The 21,558-nt window shown below is 37.8% G+C and overlaps 5 protein-coding genes and 1 non-coding gene across 21 annotated transcripts; 3 read left to right on the top strand and 3 right to left on the bottom strand.

The window, feature by feature from the left end:
• Nucleotides 1–340: 340 nt before the first annotated feature.
• Nucleotides 341–1,213, top strand: LOC106383595 (F-box/FBD/LRR-repeat protein At5g18770-like). The gene is made up of 3 exons (XM_013823676.3): nt 341–455; nt 544–675; nt 755–1,213. The coding sequence occupies exons 1-3, from the start codon at nt 351–353 to the stop codon at nt 1,094–1,096; spliced, it is 579 nt and encodes a 192-aa protein (XP_013679130.2). The 5' UTR covers nt 341–350; the 3' UTR covers nt 1,097–1,213.
• Nucleotides 1,214–1,265: 52 nt separating this feature from the next.
• Nucleotides 1,266–4,243, bottom strand: LOC106383594 (cation/H(+) antiporter 24-like). The gene is made up of 2 exons (XM_013823674.3): nt 3,646–4,243; nt 1,266–3,552 (listed from the first exon to the last, which is right to left on the bottom strand). The coding sequence occupies exons 1-2, from the start codon at nt 3,943–3,945 to the stop codon at nt 1,288–1,290; spliced, it is 2,565 nt and encodes an 854-aa protein (XP_013679128.1). The 5' UTR covers nt 3,946–4,243; the 3' UTR covers nt 1,266–1,287.
• Nucleotides 4,244–6,101: 1,858 nt separating this feature from the next.
• LOC111213276 (transcription initiation factor TFIID subunit 15b-like) lies at nt 6,102–9,286 on the bottom strand. 15 transcript variants are annotated; one of them, XR_007321169.1, is made up of 9 exons: nt 8,993–9,282; nt 8,803–8,884; nt 8,142–8,724; nt 7,872–8,022; nt 7,711–7,789; nt 7,024–7,264; nt 6,823–6,890; nt 6,592–6,707; nt 6,102–6,475 (listed from the first exon to the last, which is right to left on the bottom strand). XR_007321169.1 is itself a non-coding variant. In XM_022714997.2 (7 exons), exons 1-6 carry the CDS (start codon nt 9,132–9,134, stop codon nt 6,833–6,835), a joined length of 1,095 nt encoding a protein of 364 aa, XP_022570718.1. In that variant the 5' UTR covers nt 9,135–9,286; the 3' UTR covers nt 6,102–6,688; nt 6,823–6,832. The 15 variants fall into 15 exon arrangements, 5 of the variants coding, with proteins under 5 accessions (XP_022570718.1, XP_022570717.1, XP_022570719.1 ...); XR_002663301.2 differs by lacking the exon at nt 7,024–7,264 and having other exon boundaries at nt 6,592–6,688; nt 8,993–9,286; XR_002663300.2 differs by lacking the exon at nt 7,024–7,264 and having other exon boundaries at nt 8,993–9,285.
• A 61-nt stretch (nt 9,287–9,347) lies between these two features.
• Nucleotides 9,348–9,429, top strand: TRNAS-CGA. The gene has a single exon. It is a non-coding gene; the product is annotated as a tRNA-Ser (tRNA).
• A 327-nt stretch (nt 9,430–9,756) lies between these two features.
• Nucleotides 9,757–15,953, bottom strand: LOC106387151 (rab3 GTPase-activating protein catalytic subunit-like). Of its 2 annotated transcripts, none has more exons than XM_013826961.3 (22): nt 15,761–15,953; nt 15,642–15,685; nt 15,503–15,566; nt 15,224–15,350; nt 15,072–15,139; nt 14,886–14,983; nt 14,491–14,662; nt 13,947–14,178; nt 13,532–13,658; nt 13,308–13,417; nt 13,051–13,143; nt 12,631–12,759; nt 12,351–12,484; nt 12,177–12,275; nt 11,920–11,984; nt 11,546–11,714; nt 11,400–11,471; nt 11,201–11,240; nt 10,763–11,040; nt 10,506–10,683; nt 10,220–10,440; nt 9,757–10,146 (listed from the first exon to the last, which is right to left on the bottom strand). In XM_013826961.3, the coding sequence occupies exons 1-22, from the start codon at nt 15,818–15,820 to the stop codon at nt 9,829–9,831; spliced, it is 2,898 nt and encodes a 965-aa protein (XP_013682415.1). In that variant the 5' UTR covers nt 15,821–15,953; the 3' UTR covers nt 9,757–9,828. The 2 variants fall into 2 exon arrangements, with proteins under 2 accessions (XP_013682415.1, XP_022570720.1); XM_022714999.2 differs by having other exon boundaries at nt 15,072–15,117; nt 15,761–15,952.
• A 2,292-nt stretch (nt 15,954–18,245) lies between these two features.
• On the top strand, nt 18,246–20,819 carry LOC106383593. Its single transcript, XM_048749347.1, has 8 exons — nt 18,246–18,617; nt 18,703–18,817; nt 19,123–19,247; nt 19,639–19,720; nt 19,828–19,939; nt 20,012–20,169; nt 20,267–20,387; nt 20,460–20,819. Exons 1-8 carry the CDS (start codon nt 18,377–18,379, stop codon nt 20,817–20,819), a joined length of 1,314 nt encoding a protein of 437 aa, XP_048605304.1. The 5' UTR covers nt 18,246–18,376.
• The last annotated feature ends 739 nt before the right edge of the window (nt 20,820–21,558 follow it).

Below are 21,558 nucleotides of genomic sequence, written 5' to 3'. Positions count from 1 at the left end.
TTTGAGAGAGAAGAGAAATTTGAGAATTTAAGAGAAGAGAAATTTGAGAATTTAAGAGAATGAGAGGATTTGTGAGATTGAGAGAATGAAAGAAATGTTTGTATTGAATTGTGTGTTTAATTGTGTAATATACATGGTGTATTTAAAGGAAACAAAGGCAATAAGCACTCAATGGTAGAAGACTAAATAACTAGTAGTGGACTAGCCACTCCTCCCCATTTGGTAAGTGATATGGCAACTCCTCCCACTTCCTCCACTAACTAGTAGTGGACTAGCCACTCCTCCCCATTTGGTAAGTGATATGGCCACTTCTCCCACTTCCTCCGCTACTTCTCTTTGTTTAATTCTTCATGTCAACAATGAGTGATTACTTGTCGGAAACGAAGATCATTTGCAATCTTGTCAAGGATTTTTCAGGTGTTAAAGATTGGACCATATCATGGAAAACTCTGGAGGTATTTATAAACTCATGACACGCTTTTGAACTTTCCCATTATTTCTTATTCTCACTTTGTTTGTGCATGCTCTTCTCTTTGCTTACAGTTTATATATATTTACCCAATCCCCAAACTTCATGACTTGACTCGTTTGCGTGCCGCTATGTGCTTAAACGCATCCCCTAAACTAATGCCAATCGTTCTTGAGAGCTGCCCCAATCTAAAACACTTGAAATTGGTAAACAATTTTGGCTTAAAAACTTTTCAATTCCTGAGATTAGTCCTGGATTTAAATTCTGTCAGATTTGTGTTTGCAGGAATTGGTTATTGATTCTCCATATGCAGTGAGTACTAGACTCTCCACTGTGCTGCCTCGTTGTTTGTTATCGTCTCTCGAATCTGTTGAAATGGAAACCCCGGTCACGGAGATTGCTACTGAACTGAGTTTGGCTAGATACTTTATGAAGAACTCGAAGAAACTCGAGAAGCTCGTGCTACGTTTGGATGAGTCTACTGGAGAACAGCACAAGCCTGGTGTCTTGGAACGACTCGTGAAATATTCAAGGCGATGTAAATTGTCTCAGTTCGAAGTTCTTCCAGTGGTTCCAACTCCGAGTCCATGGCCTGGGTATGTTCATGTAAAATCCAACAGGTTCTAAAGGCTGGAGTTTAAGATGAAACTATATTCGTTTTTATTTAAATATTCCTCAAAACTCATAGTAAAAAAAAAAAACAGTTTTTGATTCATAAATAAACGCTAAAGCTTTTTCATTTCATCTATCCTTTCACAACTCAGGTTTAATGAAAATAAAAAGAAACCTAACCAAGTAAAAATCCATCTAACAAATCATCATCTATAACACGACCAAGAAGACACTAAACTCTTGTAATCAAACTTGCCATTCAAGAAAGCATCACCACCCTTCCGGTTCCTCACCTGTTGCTGCACTACTAACACCGAACCCTCCGACGCAAATATACTCCCAGCCACAGTTTCTCCGATGACTCCCAGCTGATGATTCTCGCTCCACTCCGCAAGCCCTTCTAAAATCTTTGGATTGATTCCTTCTCTCTTCCCCGTTATCCACAGATCATAGTCGTTAACGTTCATCGCCTGAATCGCAGCAAGCGTCTCCGCACCGTTCTTGACCACAACCTCCTTGTAACTAACCCTATCTTTACCTTCATTCTTGACCCAAAACCACGTCACCACCCCATCGTCCAGCTTCTTCTCCTTCTCGTCCTCTCCTTCGTGGTTGAACGCCAAGAACCTGATCACCGTCAAGGTTATGTCCGGGTTTACAGTCATCCTATCGGCCAGATGGAGAGCTTCTCTATTATCAGCTCCTCCAAGGAACAAAACCACAAAACGGTACGTTTCTTGTCTCACACGGCTCAAAGAAGTTGAATGTTGCTGGACGTCATCTAAGGACCGAAACACCGCGTTTTTAAGCCTTCCTTTGTCGTAGTAAATACAAACCGAGCATGGCGTGTGCGCCAAGACATCCGCGTTCACTGATAACATCCCGGAGTTACGTAGCTCAGTAGGTGCAGCATCATCAAGACGCTCTTGTTGATAAGGCAAGAGAATGAAAGCTGTTTTCTTGACCAAAGCTAACTCGCAAATATCTTGATACATTAAACGCTTTGGAGCATGAGCAGTGTAGGCATGCAACGTTACACATTCATTTCTATTCTCCTGGTACAACTTAAATGCGCTTTGCACTTGGTCAACACGTCTGCTTCGGATACGCTCATGATGCTCTTCTTCTTCCCCCTCCTCAACGTCTTTCTCTTCAATAAAAACCGGTGAAGCTCTCCCCATGAGTTCCACTAACTGAATAGCATAAATAGAAAAAGGACTACTCGTAGTGGGATAAGCTAGGTCAAGGAAAGTGATCAAACCAGACAAGGCTTCATGGTCAGACACGGCAAGAACCAAACCCATCTCGGTGGAAGGAGGAGTGTGTTGGATGGTGCGGTGCTTGCTGATTCTGTAAGGACGGTTTGGATCGTAAAGGAAGCTGATAAGAGGCGTTGATATACCGGTAATCACAAGCGATTGCAACACCAAAACAGTAAAACCGGCTAAACCAACAATACGTTTGTCTATCCAATGCAAGTATAGTAACATATCAATCTGGCCTCTCAAGTTCATCATGAGACCAAGCGTGAGACTATCTCTAGTAGGGACTTTAAAGAAGACAGCAGCGGCAACAACAGCGATGAACTTAGTGATGAATCCAACGATGACCATGTAGACGAGGGGAGATAGCTCTTGCTCCAATATATCGCTGGTAAGTAAGTATACATTGGTGTTCAAACCCACTAAACCGAAGGAAAAAGGCATCAAGAACTCATGGATAAACGTCTCGCTACGAATAGCCAACGTGGAGCCCAAAGGTGGACCATGAGGGACAACCAACCCTAGCCAAATGGGTCCCACGCCTATAGACAAACCAAGCATGTCCGTGAGAAAACAAGCGACAAGAACACCCATGAGAATCATCACTATATAGTTTTGGTCCACAAGTTTCCCCTCTGGGGTGTGGGAGACCACCCACTCAAGAGCTCCTCTCACAACCAAAAGCATAAAACCACTGAAGATCACTACCGATACAAGGTACCATACTATAGCCATGGCTCCTCCTCCGTCGCCATGCATCATGGCCTCGAAAAAAGTAAGCACCAAGATCGCTGCCATATCTCCAAGAAGAGCCACCGACATGGCGAACTTGCCCACCTCTGAGTTGACAAGGTTCATGTCTCTTAAAATAGTGTAGATGACAGGGAAAGAACTAAAAGCCAAACCAAACGCAATAGCTCCAATAGACGAGATCTTCCTCATGTTCTTGTCCATTTTATGTCGCATTGCCATCCCAGTGACCCAAACGCAGAGGGCAGGGATGAGAACACCTATGGCAGCGATGTATTTGTGCTTTCTTGGGGACTTTGCAACGGATGTAACATCGGTCTTGGCCCCAGTGATGAAGAAGAAGTAAAAGAAGCCCATTAGTCCCAAGTTTGCGCATATGTAGTTTGAGATAGGTGGGAACACGTAGTAGTTGAAGTTTCTGCTTCCTCCAAGCATCGACGGTCCTATCATCATTCCACCCTTCAGAAAACATAAACCAAACCATTCTTTTATTAATATTCTAACAAATTCAAGATTTTAATAATTTTATAGTAAGAGGAATTAGTGACGAACAATGATCTCGCAGACGATACGTGGTTGACGTAGAGGTCGAAGGAGGAAGCAAGTAATTTTGATGAAAAAGATTATAATAACTGCTTCGAGCAAAAATGTCGAAAATGCATAGTTCATAGCATTTTCGCCTCTGAACATTCCAAAAGGTTGCTTACTGTGAATCTGTCGGCACACCACTGGAAGTCTGGCCGAGAAGGCTCGAGTACTAACCTCACCCCCGGTGTTTGGATTCTCCGGCCAGAACCCGAGATGGACTGGCAAGAGAATCTGGTCATTGTTGTTGGGGAAATACCTAACCATGCAAACTATTCTTGCAGATCACGGTTTGTTTAATCTAAAGCGTAACGACACTACTGATCATTGAGAGACAGAGAGAGAAAACACTAGATCCAAGATTGATGTTCTTTTTGAAAGAGATGTGGACATGCGTCATTTTGGGAACAATTCTAGTGTTTGCTTACTCTTTATTTTCTTCTTCAGTGTATTATTCTTTCTTTTCGCTGTGAGATTTTTAATATGAAAAAACAACGTATGGTATTATCATTCATGATGTGTATTTAGCATAGTTAGAGAATCTATCGAATTGAAGTGCATTTTTTATTTGTTTTCTAACATATATATATATATATATATATATATATATATATATATATATATATATATATATATATATATATATATTAACAATATACTTATGTTTTTCTTTCTTTTCTTCTTTTTGTTAGAAAAATATCAAAAAATATATCTACTCTGAAAAAGTATAAATTAGAGTATGTTTCTTTTCATATGAAATGCTGAGGAAACTGAGAAACTAAATGAAATTTGAATAGATTCAATCTTTCATGGCTTTGTTTCTATTTTTGTTTTTACAGTGTTAAGGAACATGTGAGGTTTAATATTTGGAAAATGTCACTTTATCCTTAATTATGCAATAGCCCTTTCTAATTTTTTTTTTTTTGAGTTATACATGGATATTCTGCCCTTACAGAAGTGGTCCAGACTAGTCACGTAGACATATATATATATATATATATATATCATTATTGTCATAAATAATATTTTGAAATGACATTACTCTATTGTCATAACTCATATTCCCTCCGTTTCAAATTATTTGTCGTTCTAGAGAAAAAATTTCGTCACAAAATAAGTGTCGTTTTAAAGTCTCAAAGTAAAATTTATTAATCTTAATCCCCTATTAATTTTTTCTATTGGTTGAAATATGGTTAGATGTATAGATAATAATGGTTTTCTATTGAAAATATACAAAATAAATATTTTTTAATCCGTGTGCATAAACCTAAAACGACAACTAAAATGAAATAGAGGGAGTAAGTAATATTTTGAAATGAAAGACAAATATAAATCCATCTACAACCAATATTTAATGCATCATCGCATTTACGTTCTTCCACACACTCAGTGTCTGGTCCAACCGACGATTTGTGGCCGTGCTGAGTTTGCGCCGTAGAGAACATAAAAGCGTAGCTACCAAATCACTATCGTATAAAATACTATATTATGGAGCCAGTCGCTACACTATATACCTAGACGTATTTCTTGCTAAATAGTACTTCTTTTTTTTTTTGTAACATGCTAAATAGTACTTTATACATATAATCCGACGAAGTGATATGGTCCAACACGAATCTATAAATCATATCGTTTATTATATGCAATTTTAATGAAAAAGAGTACCAACAAATCTTATACTATAATATATATGTTAATCACTGGTTAAAGCTCTCCACCATGAATGATATATTCTCTCATCTTCCTATTTTTTGGTACATAAATATTCTAAAAATATTTGTGGTGGGTATGGGAATGCTTAAAAATGTGATGATATTAGAAAGATTGGTACATTATTGGTGACACTTTTTTTTTTTGGAGAAAGGGCTTCATTATTGGTGACACTTGAGACTATAAATATACATCAACGTGATCCACGACCAAGCTCCTCTCTAATATAAACATACAAGTACTTGACATTACATATCTACTATATATATAAACACATGGAGACCAAAGAGAGGAAGATGAATATTCATGCAAATTTCAGGTGATGTAGTTGAGAAGTAGCTGTAAAGCTCAGGAGGGATAGCGCCATGTCTCACCGGTACTATAAAATGTTTGTATATCTATATTGGCGCTATCCATCCTGAGTTCTATGGGTTCTTCTTGCTTTTATCCTGAGATGGTAAGGAACGGGTAAGATTTACGGTTTGTGTAATATTTTACTATCTTTTTTTGTTGTTGTTGAAGAGGACGTCGAATGCATCAGGTTCATTATACAATATGACTTTCAGATGTTAGGTATAACAAGAAATAATAAATGATCGACAAAATTTAAATCGTATGGGAGTTAAGTAAAAAGTAAGAAAAATTACGGGTTTGGTCTTTACAGACATTTGGATATTAACTTGTGAATCTAGTGTGATCTCAAGAGCTCATCATTTGGAAAAATAATATGTATGGCCTTCATAACAATAGAAAATTTAGATTTTTACAAATGTTAAAAGTCGCCCACTTGGTTTGAATCACACTGTCGTAGGTATAAAGGTTATAAATCTGTACTGATTCTTACAAGCGTCCGCCAGGCCTCTGTATTGTTCCAATGTTGGGCTCGTGAGAGAATGTAACGGCGCCAAGTGGTGGATGGAGCCTTTAACCAAAACAAAATGTGGTACATGGGCGATTGATCTGGTGAACGTGAAAATACACCGTTCAGAAGCAGGATCCTCAGTGGAAATGATCAAGAACATCACGAAATCCATTATTCTTCCAAAGAATGTTGGTTCTCCTTTAAAGACACCCTTCCCTTTAGCCTCTGAAATGTAACAAACGTGATGCATTATTTCTAATTTTGTATTGACCTAAAAACGCCACTCTTTTTGTAATACTCATCAAGTAGCTATAGCCAAAAGGGTCTTATAATACCCGGACCTAGTTAGTACTAAATTCACAACTGCCTCCTTCAGGCTGTACGGATTAGACACAAATGTAGCTGGTCCCTACTCCTGCCGTTTCTCACGTAATAAATCTACGAATTGTATGTTTGCCTAGATGAGTGCATAATACAAGATGAACAGAGTCAAAAAGAAGATTCAGGAAGAGAAACAACAACGGGAGTTATGTGCTTGTCAAGAAAGTGAAAAAGAATATTAATGCACTCACCTGAAAATCATCATGAACCCTTACCCACCAATTTGCAATGCATTTTGGAGTTAATTTTCCACTTCCTTCTATTAAAAACAACAAAATTCACACTGTGAATAAGTCGAACTACGCATGTGCATAAATAATAGATCCCCAAAGAAACGGTACATAGAAAGACAAAGAAAATAAGGTTCAAGGCCAAAGTGAACAAAAACCTACCTCTTGTTTTGTTTGGTATCTCCAACATGTGATTGATTCATATAACATCCCCCCCCCCCCCCCCCCCCGTACACACACAAACTCTTATAACACATAATAACTGATTCATTGATTCATCTCTTTCTCTCAATATGGACGAGACCGGTTTCCCCCATGGTGGTTTCTGTCTGGTCCTGAACCATAGTTATCTCTTCTTCTGTCTCCACCACCATAGCCGCCTCCTCCTCTACCACCACCGCCTCTGCACCATTTACAAGTTTTTGCAAGGACCACATTATTACCAACTAATAAAAGATCAGGTTACTGCTGAAGATGATGTGACTCAAACACAAGAAGGTCGAGTCTTATAAAGCATGGAAGACCACCAACTAAAGAAGCAACTTATTTGGGGAATTACTATATTAACATACTTTATATTTTGCCAAAATACTCTTGGAAGAAGCATGAACAAAATAATCTTCACAAATCAAAAGCAGCCATAGACACAGCTAAAACTAAAAGATATGTTTATAAACGTGGTTTATTTCCTATTTAGACCTACACGTAGCTTGATGGCATACAAAACTCCCTAATCTTTCTGTCATATCCAAATGAGTGTACTATAAGATGTAGTAGAGTGACTGGTGTGACAGCTAAATAGTAATGAGAAAAAAATCTGAAGTACTTATAAAGAATCAAGAAAGCTACCTCTGGTCAAAAGTAGGAGCTTTGGGAGCAGACTTCTCTGCCATCGTTACACCAATCTTGTTCCCCCTCATTTCATAATCTACAAAACAATCAACCACCGTTCATTCAAATAGAAATTTTAAGGAATGCAATAAACTAGACTGCAATTACATGGTACATACTGTTGAAAAAGCCGCCTGCTGAGTGTGCGGCGCTGGGATCTTCATAAGCCAGACATGCATCACCTTTATTCTTTCCCTTCTCATCAGTGTAGATCTTGATGTTATAAGGCCACTGGTCTTTGTAACCACGTTTCTGCTTGATTCTTCCAACCTATCATAGATCCATCAGGTAGTGCACTCCCAATCAGCACACAAATAAACAAATACAGAAACAAGAATCTAAGGAAAGGGAAAAGCTCATTCCGATAAGTAAAAGAGCAGTGTTATTACTTGGCCAATGCCACCAAAGAGATCCTTGAGTTCATCAACGGTCACATCCGGAGGTAAATTAGAGATGTATATTCTGGCATTATCACAAGTTTCATCACAATTCTCGTCGCACTGCTTGACCTTTTCAGCAGGTACATCTCCATAACTAGGCTCCTGGCGTCGAGGAGCACTACCACCATCATATCCACCACCCCGACCACCATCATAACCCCCTGAAGGACCACCATAAGAAGGGGGACCGCCAGCATAGCTTGAAGGCGGGGGAACTGCTTCCATTCCATACCCCATGGGTGGAGGAGGGTAACTGCCAGAACCATCATACGATGGAATAGCAGCCAGAGGTGGAGGACGCTGACTATAAGAACCATTATCCCTATGTTGACTATTACTACCGTACGAGCCACCACCAACACCATCACCTCTACTCCTACTGCCACCATCATATCTACTACTCTCATAGCTCCTACTACCACTATCACGATCACTGGCCCCTCGGCCACCTCCTCGGTCACCAGTGCCAGAAGGAGCAGGCGCACCACACTTGTTACATTCAACTCTCCTTGCAAAGTTCACGTTCCCACAACTATATATATCCAAACAGTTCCGGCAAGAGATTCAATTTCATAATCCTAAACAAAACGAAGATTTATGCAATAACTACCTTGGGTTAGGGCAAGGCCAATCACCATCTCTGCCACCACCACCTCTTCCGCCGCCGCCACCTCCTTGATATCCACCACCGCCTGAATCGAATCAAATTATTAACAGATGGGAAGCTAAGCAAGGAATAGAGAAATCTAGAAAAGCATAAGGAGGAATCCTTCAGATCTGGAAGGATCAAAATCACATACCTCCGTTTCCTCTACCGCCACCGCGTCCGCCAGAAGCACTGCGTCCTCCGTATCCAGCATCACGGCCTCTACAACCTCCATCACCACCGTACGACGGAATAGGCGCACCACCGCCGCCGTCTTGATTGTACATACCAGACATGGCCGAGGGTTTGCTATAGATAACAGACCAAACTCTAAGCTAATTGTGTGCCTTTTTAGACTTCAAAAAAATATTGTCGCATTTTTGCCACTAATAGAAAGGAAGGAAACCAACATAAATGTCAATGGAAAACAGATAAGGAAACAATCGCCGCTTAGATTATGAGAATGTATCAAGTTTTAAGAGTTTTCAACTTTGCTTACTAAACAGCTTGTCGATATGTCCGAGTGGTTAAGGAGATTGACTCGAAATCAATTGGGCTTTGCCCGCGCAGGTTCGAATCCTGCTGTCGACGATTTGTTTATTTTTCCATTTTTTTACCATTCTTTTCTTGTGTTTCCAAAAAATACAACGATAACGGACATCACCTACTCTAGTAGTGACAAGTGCAAATGTGCAATGTGATTTTCTTGTGTGTTATCATATAGTTTTACTGCAGTTAAAAAGATTATGGAGTCTTCTTATTTCCATAATAATTTTTAACAACTATCGACCTTACCCAATTTTCAAAACTAGTCTCTTTTCTTCCGGAAAATAAATGGCAAAATTTGAAAACGTGTAAAATTTAAACATGCAGGATCAGCATTTCAGTCTAGCATTTTGCTAATTTGCACGTTTGAGATTTCTTCATTTGCTAATTTTATATCAAATAAAAATGTGTTGATGATATCGAAAAATGAAACAAAAATAATAATTAATCGCAGGAAGTAACAGAGAGTGCAACGCGGAGGTCGTCAGATGTTCCAGAGACGTACATTCGGTGTGTCTCGATTTCTTCCCCTCTCCCGTCACCTCTGGCCGCCACGTCAGCAGCGGCCGCATAATGAATTCCGTTGTTAACATCGTCTCCGGTGGAGAAAATGATCTCCCTGAGAACTGGTTCGTGTCCGTTTAGAAGATTTCCCATGCTCAACACTTTTCTCCACGACTGGTTCGCTGACGGCGGCGAGAACAGATGCGACACCACTTGTCTCTCTCTCAAACCCACTTCCTGACTACCTACTTCCATCTCCTGTGTTTCAAATGACCAGACACGTCAGTTCATTCCCATAAGAGAGATTCTTGTTAGTGTAACGAGGACTCACCGTTCTGTTTTTGTTCTCTTCGTCGTTTGAGTTTATTCCCATAATCACTGGATCATAAGTGCCGTAGAAGTCACTGAATATACCTTGAGCAAGGCGTGGTGCTTCAAGGAACTTTCTGTGAAGAGACGCTGCGACCGTTACCAGTTTCTCGACGTGTTCAAAGACCACGCAGAGACGTCTCAGATCTTTGACCGTCTGTTCTCCATCTGGAACATTGTTGCCTGCATCCGATCATCTGTCATTATAGAGACAATAGGGCCACAATAAAAATTTAAAAGAATCTTACGTTGTAGAACTCCCAAAGTAGATCTGATGATGAGGTAGAGTTGCTCCAATTTAGAGGTCATTTGTTTCATGTCCCCGAAGTTTGTCAGGTTAAGAGTGTCGGCTGATCCTCTGAAGGCTGTGCAGACCATTTGCTCAAGAAGCTGATGGGGGCGCACTGTTTCCAGGTAATGAAGAATCTGAGACATTTGTCAACACAATGAGGTCAAACAAAATCTCATATAACAGGTTAGGGAATAATCTCAAAAAGACGCTCACCTTTTCTCCCTCTCGGTTAGGGTCTAGGAGGGGCTTTTGGTCATCGGCTGGCAAAGCGGGTGCATCGTTCCAACTTTTCCTCCACAGATTGCCTTGATCAGACATCCGTTGGGAAAGGCGGCCATGAGGAGGCCATTTATCCTCTGAGTCTTCAGTGATGGAGCCTGCTGATTCTTCGGCGGTTTCAGGCTCAGAGCTCTCCCAATCTCCAGGTGAGTGCCATCTGATAAAGTCTTCAAACACAGCATCTGGGTTTGCTGCTTTGAATGCTGACATATCTGCAATCACCTTCGTGAGATCAGAAAAATAAGAAGAAGGAAAATTATTTACTCCCATTGGTCCCTCTCAATAAACTCAAACAAAGAAACAGAGAAGTTTAGTGAACATTTATTCGCCGTAACAATCTCTAGACAACAGAGATCGAAATTTGAATCTTACCAGATAATAAGATGTCTTTCTCCAACTGGCCAGGAACGTTCTGAAATTCAAAAGGAAAAATGAGTTCTGTAATTGTTAGAAAAATAAATGAACCAAAAAAGCCATAAACATATTTGTCAAGAAATATTACGCTTATAGAGAAGTTCTTAGTAGATAACCAAACAATATTCACTTCTATTGGGAGAGAAGTTGGACTTACAAGGGAATCACCAAACGCCTCAACAGCCTGGAGTCTCTCTTCGTGCATGTCTTCCGTCATAAGAGGTGGATCCTGTCATAACCCAGGAATTATGAGATTGTCAACGACAATATAGGAAATAGACAAAGGTCAAGTTAAATACAAACTTGGGTAAATGGGGCATGGAGTCGCTCATGTGACTTCAGGAGCATCATGGTCCCCACTGGTCCAGCTGAACCCCTCCTGATGGCATGTGTTGGGCCTTGGTTCACAGAATTTATGCTTTCAGTATCCATCTCATATCTGAGTCGATCAGATGAATCTTCTGTGATTGAGCTGTATACAAGAAAAATGGACTTAAAACACTTAGCACTGGTCAACATTTCCTCTCTATGAACTTAAATATTTAATCAAGAGTTACTATCACTAAACTGGAAATGAAAGAACAAGAAAAATAATAAGTATTTCTAATAATATGCAATCAAGGTTTAATCTATTTAATAACAACCAGAACCTAAGAGCTCTCACTTGCTAAGTTCACCTGTCACGTTTCCTCAGCAGATCTTCTGAGGATGCATTTCTTGTCTCGTCGACCTTGTGGTGTTCCTGAAGATTTATTCAATGAAATGTTTCAAGCCAACAACACAGAGCTCTCAAAAGAGTTGGGATCTTATATGGGCTTGTTGGAACTCCCACACCTTTTATAGTTTGTATTTCGGTTGCTTTTTATTTAAGTAACACACATATTTGGCAGAACACAACAAACTCAAAAAGATACACAAATACTTGGCCAATCACCTCTACAGGATCAGAAGCCTCTGAACTGTCTTCTTCACTTCCTATACAGTCTAGGAACTCTTCGTTCATTTCACACTTTTTCTCAATGCAAATTGCAAGCTGGTCATCAAAGAAGAATCTGTTAGTATCTTCAAGAAACTTGACTTTTCCGATAAGGTATGTATAGTGGATTACCAGGTGCAACTTCTGGTTGATCAAACAAGTGGACAAATCAATAGAACCGTCAATTGGCATTTTTGGCAGCGGCTGTGACTCTTCCCAACACCAACGAACTTCACGGACAAACTCTACCCAGAGAAAGGCAATGGCTAGAGATGCGATGGAGAAACCAAAAGAAAAATACAATACGTCTATTAGTCAGTAAACTCGTTTCCTTTTGTCACTGGCAATTTAATCCATTTTGACTATAATGATGCATGGCTAACCAAATGTGGCATGGTCTACCGCCACATACCACGGATATTGCAGTTGCCGAACCACAGTGAGTGCAAACAGAACTGTGTAAACAGGGATTCAAGTGGTGCAGCCTTAAGAGCTCGAGAAAGCCTGTGTTCACCTTTAGTAAAATCTGGGAGTTTAAATCCTGCGAAATTAGATTGGAAAAAGGTGAAACAATATCACATAGCTAGATTATAACCAATGTTTGGGACCTAAGGCGTAAATTTTCAAATGCTCCCAGCCAGTTGCAAATTTTAAAGCTGAAGAAACAGAATTTTGAACATTTCAAACTGAATAATATTATACGGTAGGAATAACCCTTAACTCAGCCATGATAATTAATATTTGTAACACAAACACGCTTGTCTCCATTTTACCATAAACATAGGTCGTATACATGCATCTATGTCCATAACAGAATATAGTGGAAGAATACCCTGACGAAAGAGATCTTTAATCACCCGATCAAGAGCTGTTGGAGGAGGTATGACCACTGAGGTCTTCAAACTTTCAGAGCTTTGATTTTCCACTGCGAGAGATTAAGAAAATAATACGCAGTAGAAATGTCAGGGAAAGCAAATTCTGTAAGAGAATATAGGGGAAATTAATTATATTCTATAACTCAATCCCTTCCTAAAGGAAATTTCTACAGGTGTTTGAAAAATGAGGTAAAACACACAAAATTGCACAGACCTGACACGAAATCCTCCATAAACTGAGCTATGAAGGACGCATCTAATGCTTCAACCAAGCAAAGTAGTTGGGAAGCAAAATCAATTCGTTTCCCATGAGAAGGCTCACCCCTGGTAAAAATATGTGTTATAAAACTGTAAGAGAAAATAATAGACCACAACACATACAAACTACTATTCTGTCCTAGACGGGAGAACTATGAGAAGCATTTCTTGCAGACTTACAGATATGGTGAGAGGATTGGGCGTAAAATCCACTTCTCAGCTTCATGGGGTGAATCATTTTCAAGTTCAGCCATCTCAAGTGTGTTTTCTACATTCCTGTCAGCCCATGTGGCCACCAATTCGAATCCTGTCCATATCAACCACAAAGTTAGATAATGAATTCCTGGAATACCAACAGCAAAGACCAGAATATGCTTGAAGAAAGATACAGGGCTATCAGCACACATCAGTTATCAAAATGTTTGAATACAGAGGTGTGTAATGACCAGCTAATAAATAACTGTGATGAATAATCACGGAAAACACACATCCGTAACTAATCTTTAGACCGAGAGGTAAATACAAATCCTAAAGGCAATTATTGTGAAGATTTTAGCGTAAGTTAACAGACAAAACATATTTCATACGGATGTACCTTTAAGTGGATCTTCAGCAGAGTACCACTCATTCCAAGGACAATCATCGTCCCAGTTAACCTTGTTGCGAGACTCAGAGCCACTGTGTTCTTCAGTGTCAGCTTTGTCACCCATATATTCAGCCATATCACTTTCCTCATCCTCCTCTTCAGATGTGAAGGTTTGGTATTTTAGTCTCATCATAAAATGAACTTTGAAATTATGCATCGAGAAGTCCACTCCAGAATAAACCTTCAAAATTAAACCGTTGTTGATTAATAAAATCTATAGCAAGACAGTTTAATCACGGGATAGAATAAGCCACATTGGAGCGGATCTCAATTTAAGGTTAAAAAAATGTTTCCCCTGTACCAAGCTTGAAGCATTATATATAAAGTACATACTGCAATATAGTATGTGACGAGGAAAAGAACATTAAGAACACCTAAACTGGAAACCAGCTTTTCATCAGTGATAGCTAATGCTTGGTAAGTTTTCAAGTTCGCTTTAATATCCAATAACCGTACTAATGAACATCACTAAGTAGGAGCCACAAAGACTTACAAATTTAGAAACAAACAACTCATATAGTCCTTCTAGGTGCATGAGTTTCATAGGGACTTGACTACCAATAAGATCTGCTTCAAATCTTCTAGTAAAAACAGTGCCCATATTCTGGATTCCAATATATGCTTTCCGTGAAGGGTCATGCACAGGCACAAAGGCTGGCCACAGGCTGCACACCAAAGTCGTATGAAATTATTAAAAACTCAACCACATATGCAGCCGTTATCTCTTAGCAAATGTCCTCAGGGATACACATTTCTATCAATTTCGATTTCCAAGACTTCGGAGTACTTGATAGGTGATTTGGTATCAACTTAAAGAAACACTATGTTGTAAGAGTTTCACTTGATGAAGCTAAAGCCAAAGTGGTGTTACTGGCGAAGAAATCAAACCTGGCACAGTTAGACAAAGCAATAGCAACGGCACTCAGAAGCTTGCTAGACTCTGGTGCATCAAGAAGCACCCCACTGGCACTTTGTGGAGCAATCAACTAGAAGATGCAATAATAATCAATCAAATATCGAAAATGTATAAGTGCACTAACTATTTAAACTAAAAACTGTAAATTTAAAGCGTACCAGAAAGTCTTTCACCCCAAAGCAAAGCTGGAGATCATGTAAACCACTGTTCCAATCACCAAATCCCGCTGCATCAGTCAAATACCGAATCATGAAACAGAAAAATGCAGTTTCTCCAAAAACAAAGCGCATGTTACCCTGAAATCATATACCTTGTTGGTTACTATTATCGTCAATTTGGAAGTAGAACTCCATGCAGTAGCTCTTTTTCACACTTCTCAAGTCGTTTTTAACCTTAAACAGATTCTTGGAATCCTCCATAGCAACAGCACCCTTTTCCTGCACTCAAACGATGACCAAACTGAAAGTATAATTCACACAATACACGTCTGGTTCCATCATTGCACATAGTAAAACTAGCTATAAGGTCACGCATACGCACCCATTGTGAGTTTTAATGAGGTGAAATAATTTGGAAAAGCAAAACGTACCACGAGGTTTTTGGGACCATCGGCTAACCATTGACGACAGATTGCTTCAATATCTGAAATGAACCTAAAAAAGCAAGTGGCTAGTGGTGACATTCTAAACTCTAGAGAACAAATAATCCAAATTGTGAAGGTGGAATACCTTTCCCAGGAAGACGCAAGAGTAAAGTCAGCGAAATGTTGCACCTGAAAAGATAAATTCTGATCCATGAATACAAAACAAAGAGTTTAGGAGGTAATGGTACGTAGTAACTGCCGTACCTCTTCTTCCGTTTCGTCATCATCTTCTTCGAGAGGATTCGGTCTGCTCGTCGAAGCCATATGAATTGAGTAGCGTGTTTCTCTTGCAGATCCTCCGATCACAGAGATCCGCTCCGGGAAAGCTACAGATGGTGAGAACAACGCGTGCCGTTTCGTTTGATTAAAGACGGAATGCAGTCTATTTACTACGTTTCCTTTTCCTGATCCGATGGTCATAAAAAGGCCAATAATAATGGGCCTAACATTGTCCCATCAAAATACAGAACTCTGTTTTTAAGTAAATAAATAAATTATAATTTCATCAAAACTAAAATAAATATTTATATCATATACTCCATTTGGTAAATAATTGGTTATCTTAAATTAATCATTCTATATATTACTATGCTAATATATTTTTACAATTTTATAATTTTATTTTTTATTTTTTCATTGAATCTGCTAATTAATCATTTATAAAGTTATAGGTAACTGCATCAATTATACTATGTGACTAGGTTAAGATCCGCGCCTTGCGCGGAATGAATATTATATATATAAATTATTTTATATATTATATGTTTATAACATATTATGAAATAATAAATATATATTGAATAATTAAAAAGTCATTATCTACTACTTATATAATTAAATTAGTGCGGACATATAAATAAATTTTATAAATCGAAAAAATATTTTTTCTATTTGATATGATGTATAATTAAATTTAAATGATAGTAACATACTTATGATATATTTTAATATTAATATTTATTGGATGATGTTTTTTGTTCATATTTTTTTTTATCATTTGTATCTGTTATCGCAAAAAGTCTAAATTAGTGATAACAAAATTTTCACTGTGGGATTAATTGTTTACGTAATTTATAACATTTTAAAAAATTAAGTCGTCAATATTTTTTCAAAATTTTTATCAAAAAATGTTCAAAGTAAATTTAAAAATTAAGATATTTATGTATTTTTATATGGCATATAGTTTAATTAAAAATGATACATAGATTTATATATCTTTTATTTTTGATACTTATTAAATGAGACTTTCAACTTATATATTTTTTAATTATTTGTATCATGTCATAACAAAAGTTTTAAATCTTAGATCACAAAATTTGAATGTGAAATTTTTAACAGTTTTAGTAATTTATACTCGTTTTTAAAAATTCAAAATATAATATATAAATAATTTTTAAAATTTTTATTATATGGTTACTATGATTGTATAATTATTTTAATAGCTTAAAATTAAACAAATATAATTATAATACACACTTATTTTTATCAAATCTTTATTATTCAAAATCATTAATTGTCATATATACTTTAGCCACATTAGGCAATTCCGTAATCTTATTTAATGAAATAATGAAGCACATTAATATTGTATTTATTGTGGTTTGATAAAAAGCTTATTATATATTTAGATGAACCAACCTATTTTTCTAATGATTTTAATAATCATTCTAGTGATGACACGTGGTTACAAAAAAATGTTGCAATGTTTTTCAAATAATATATAGGGAATAGATCAGTTAAAATGTTTAGAACTACAATATAGTCCGCTTCTACTATTTCTTTTTTCCATTTGCGCTCATAGCATTTAGACGACTCAAGCATGAAATAAAATAAATATCATCCTTAGTGTTTTAAAACTTTTTCCAAGTGTGAATATTAATCTTTCTTTTCGTCCTAACTAAATTCCTAAATCTTAATAACTGTAATTCTTTTGAATAACTTTAATAATTGTAGAACATTTTTGTATTTATATGGATTCGATGATCATTTAGATAAACACAATTATGTTTGCAGGGACCACCCTCCACAACTAAGATCCATCTAATTATCCGAAATAAATTAAACAAAAAACATTTGTTTCGTCGAACATTATAATTTTACGAAAATAAAATTAAATCAAACAATAATAAAAGGGACTGAGGGAGAGTTTTTAGAGTGTCCACGTTGGACAGAAAAATTAGCCAATCAGAGACTCTCTTTTTGACACGTCATTATGCCTTCTTTTGTATGGGCTCAATTGTTCAGATTTCGTATGGGCTTTATTGTTCAGATTATCCTGCGGCCCATTTTATCATACCCACAAATATGATCTCTCTTCCACCGTAGAAAAGCTTTCCTCCGAGTCTTCCACCTCCGACTTTTCCACTTCATCTTCTCCCACGCCTGCCTTTTTTCCCACAACGTTCTCAATCAATTACACTGTTAAAGATGGTCTTCAATGTTGTGATCCATCTCCCCTTTACTTCTCTTATATATAGCTCTATCCCTAAACCTAATTTTACCCTAAATAAAAAAACCTACTCTGCAAAAAAAAAAAAATCTATAGCAATGAAATCCGCCGTAAAGTCTCAGCTTACCACCGGAAAAGCTCCCCTCGCCATGTATTTCAATGACATCTCTCCAGGGCTATCAGAGTCACAGCTCCGATTTCGAGTAATCCACTTTTGGGAGGCAAAAAAATATAGTGAATGGGACCCTCATTGGGATAGAGCTCCTGCTCATCGACGAACAGGTATAAGTTCTAATCTTCAACTTTCATTCCATTGTATTATAAACCACCATGCTTAACTTGAATTATTTCAACTCCTGCAGGGGACTGTGATGCAAGGATTCATTTCCTCTTCTCGTGCTCCAACTTACACCCTTCAGAATTTTTTGGCTGCCACAAGCAAGAAGATTTACCGCGTCGCTGATCAGAATTTAACAATTTCATTCTCGAACGGCTCTGTTCTTGCTCCTCTCGACGACATCCCCGTCTCCATCTCTTTTCCAACCGACAGGTTCAGGTTCCACACACATGAGGATTTCCAAGCTCACCGTGGTCTCAGGGGCGATCTCTACGGTAAAATCTGCTCTCATTTAGTTTTAAAACTGCGTATTGATTCTTATTGGGGCTTCTCTACTAATCTTCATATACAATGTTTTAGATGTCGTTGGCCACTTGAGGCTGGTGAATGGTCAGTCTCTCATTGACCGCCCCGTCCTTGACGAAGCCGAAGTAATCAGCACGCGTCGTATTTTGGTTCATTTGCAATCAAAAGAGTATGTGTTTCAATCGTTATAATTTTAGCTCGATGTCATCTCCAAATACATGTTTAGTATTTTTTCATGTTTTATTTTATATGAGATTAGTAATATGATCGCTTTTTGTTATTGATTTCAATATATCTGAATCATATAGATATAAACATATACTCATACGTTCTGTTTTACAAAATAAATCAGCTAAGTTGTTTTAGTTTGGTGATAAAATAAAGGTTATATATTGGGCTGACGCCCTAATGCACTGCAAAACTTACTCCGTAGGACAGCTTATTAAATCTTTCTCTGTTTTAAATATTTTACAGTGGACCTGTTACGAAGCTTTACCTTTGGGACCAGGCTGCAAAGGACTTTTACAAGAAATTCACATCCAGTGAAGACACTCCCACCATTCTTTTGGTCACGACCGTTAACCCAAAAGTTATAGCAGGTAATCAGTTACTCCCTTATCATCACCGAACAAAACAAACGATTAATCCCTATCATCACCAAACCACTGATAATACAAACGTTAATGTTTTGCCATGCTGTTTGTCTTCGGTCTCTACTGTTTACTTATCAAGTTATCCAACACGTTTGTGATCCAATATAATTAAAATAACCTGGGTCAATTTTCTCAGGTCCATGATCCATCCTTTATCAATTACACTTTCATTACAATGTGAATGCTTGATTGTTTCAGAAAGCATTAGGTTGCGTTTGTTTGCTGTTGTGTTACACTGAGTTGAGCTGCGATATGTGGTCATCTTCACTTTCCGAACTTTCAGACATTCATGATAGTGTCACTAACGTGTGTTTTAATGTGTTAACCACAAGAACAGGTAATTTAGCTCTCAGTTCGATGGCCTCCTCCCGTGTCTTTATAGACAAAGATATTCAGCCCACGATTGATTACTTCAGATGGTTAGTCACTGTAGAGACAACAGTATTGTGTTTGTCAGTTCCAATTAGTGTTCTGTTCAGACTCAATTGAGTGAGCCTTCAATCTCATGTTTTGTAAATTGTCTCAGGTTGGTTTCTAACCCAGAGATTGCAAAGCGGGTAAATGCAGATGAGGTTACTAGGTCTGAGACAATGAAAATTGGGCAGATCTATGCTTACATCAAGCAGGAAAATGCCAAGGTAAAATGCAAGCTCAAGATAACTCTGTGAAAAAAATATTCATGTGATTCAATTGCCTCTAACCTATTGCAGGAAGCTTCTTTCGACTGCATAGCAACAATTGATGATGTTAAGCGTGACAGTACATGGTACTATATTGGCTGCAGCGGTTGTCAAACAAAGGCCACCAGAGGTTCTTCTTCGTTAATGTGCGCCAAGTGCGGCAAAACTAATGTGTCTGGTGTAGCGAAGTGTGCATTCTAACCGCCCAACTTCATGTTTCATCTTTTTTTTTTCATGATCATGTTTCATTTTCTACAATTTGATTTCTGTTTACTTTTATTTCAGGTATCTCGCAAAGATCTCTGTCTATGACAAAAATGACCAGGCTGTTTTTGTCCTACTTGGTGATGCAGGAAGTGAGTTGACAGGAAAGCATGCGGCAGAATTGGTTAACAACTACTTTGAGGTACCTAGCCATCAACTCAAACACTCTCCCAGTTCATCTAAAACTAACTTTATTCTTCCTCGAATGTTTTAGGCTAATCAAGACCTTGGTGCTGGCCATCAGATGCCTGTCCCCCAAGCATTAATCAACACCATTGGCCAAACACATAAGTTCAGGGTCAAGGTGTCTAAGCTCAACTTGACAGGCAAGATTCAGGCCATAACCGTTACGAAGATTGTCTCACCAGAGGTTCTGCCACCTGTGCCAACTCCAACTGAAATCTCACATGATGTGGAAGATGAAGTTGCCTTGCCTTCTGCAATTGTCATTGATGGCTCTGGATTCAAAGCTGATGATGCGGACGGAAGTACCAGCAGCAGGGATGAATCACGCAAGGCTAAGCGTCCTAAACATGGCAAATATAATTTATGCCACTCATTTCATACATGCTAAGTGATCGCCTTTTTTATTTTAGTTTGAGTTAAGACTATGCTTTTTTGGTTATTTTAGACTTTGCTTCTACAGAACAACTTCGTTTTTTTTGTAATGCCTACTGTCCTTCAGATGAGTCTATACAATTGAGGCAACACTCCTTCTCTGATCAATTAGATACATATCACGGACATATTTTACCTTACTAATGTCAACACTAACGCAATCAAAGTTTTGAAATACAATTCAAGTTTGAATAAACTAAGCGATATAACATTAAAGCAATGTTAAAAATATATCGCCGACCAAAAAACATTAAAGCAATGTTAAAAATATATATCGCCTACCAAAAAAAAATTTACGCTCACCTCCAAATAAAAAAATAGAAACATAATATTTTAAAAATCGTAATGTACCATAAATATTCCACCATTAGACGAACGTGATTGGCGGCATAAATTTTGCACCCAAACATTAAGTCAAACCCAATTGTTTTGATAAAATCTTCTTCCGAAAAAACATAAAAAATTAATTATACTATGTGTTTTGCCGACGAAATCAACGCTTATAAGTTAAAGGTAAAACAACTCTTATATATATATATATATGTTAGGAATATAATGTAATATTATATCTATATTTAACAAAGGCTGCATAACCGTAAAGTTAATTAAATCAATTAATCTATTTAGTCAATTAAAATATACAAAATACGGAGTTGGTTCTTTCTTCTTTAGATAAAAGAAAAAAATGTGAATTT

The sequence above is a fragment of the Brassica napus genome, chromosome C3 (genome assembly GCF_020379485.1).
Source record: "Brassica napus cultivar Da-Ae chromosome C3, Da-Ae, whole genome shotgun sequence".
Taxonomy (NCBI): domain Eukaryota; kingdom Viridiplantae; phylum Streptophyta; class Magnoliopsida; order Brassicales; family Brassicaceae; genus Brassica; species Brassica napus.
Note: the sequence above shows the minus strand (reverse complement) of the source record. Positions and strands in the feature narration are given on the sequence as shown.

Excerpts from the sequence above, each read along its gene's own strand:
- LOC106383595 (XM_013823676.3), top strand. The coding sequence starts at position 351 with ATGTCAACAATGAGTGATTACTTGTCGGAAACGAAGATCATTTGCAAT. Across the intron at positions 456-543 it reads TATCATGGAAAACTCTGGAG|TTTATATATATTTACCCAAT; the intron begins GTATTTATAAAC and ends CTTTGCTTACAG. Across the intron at positions 676-754 it reads ATCTAAAACACTTGAAATTG|GAATTGGTTATTGATTCTCC; the intron begins GTAAACAATTTT and ends TTGTGTTTGCAG.
- LOC106383594 (XM_013823674.3), bottom strand. The coding sequence starts at position 3,945 with ATGGTTAGGTATTTCCCCAACAACAATGACCAGATTCTCTTGCCAGTC. Across the intron at positions 3,553-3,645 it reads GTATCGTCTGCGAGATCATT|GGTGGAATGATGATAGGACC; the intron begins GTTCGTCACTAA and ends TGTTTTCTGAAG.
- LOC111213276 (XM_022714994.2), bottom strand. The coding sequence starts at position 9,134 with ATGTCTGGTATGTACAATCAAGACGGCGGCGGTGGTGCGCCTATTCCG. Across the intron at positions 8,885-8,992 it reads TGGCGGTAGAGGAAACGGAG|GCGGTGGTGGATATCAAGGA; the intron begins GTATGTGATTTT and ends GATTCGATTCAG. Across the intron at positions 8,023-8,141 it reads TCTTTGGTGGCATTGGCCAA|GTTGGAAGAATCAAGCAGAA; the intron begins GTAATAACACTG and ends GATCTATGATAG.
- LOC106387151 (XM_013826961.3), bottom strand. The coding sequence starts at position 15,820 with ATGGCTTCGACGAGCAGACCGAATCCTCTCGAAGAAGATGATGACGAA. Across the intron at positions 11,472-11,545 it reads TCCATGCCCCATTTACCCAA|GATCCACCTCTTATGACGGA; the intron begins GTTTGTATTTAA and ends GGGTTATGACAG. Across the intron at positions 10,147-10,219 it reads AAGAGAACAAAAACAGAACG|GAGATGGAAGTAGGTAGTCA; the intron begins GTGAGTCCTCGT and ends TTTGAAACACAG.
- LOC106383593 (XM_048749347.1), top strand. The coding sequence starts at position 18,377 with ATGCAAGGATTCATTTCCTCTTCTCGTGCTCCAACTTACACCCTTCAG. Across the intron at positions 19,248-19,638 it reads TAACCCAAAAGTTATAGCAG|GTAATTTAGCTCTCAGTTCG; the intron begins GTAATCAGTTAC and ends CCACAAGAACAG. Across the intron at positions 19,721-19,827 it reads ACGATTGATTACTTCAGATG|GTTGGTTTCTAACCCAGAGA; the intron begins GTTAGTCACTGT and ends AAATTGTCTCAG.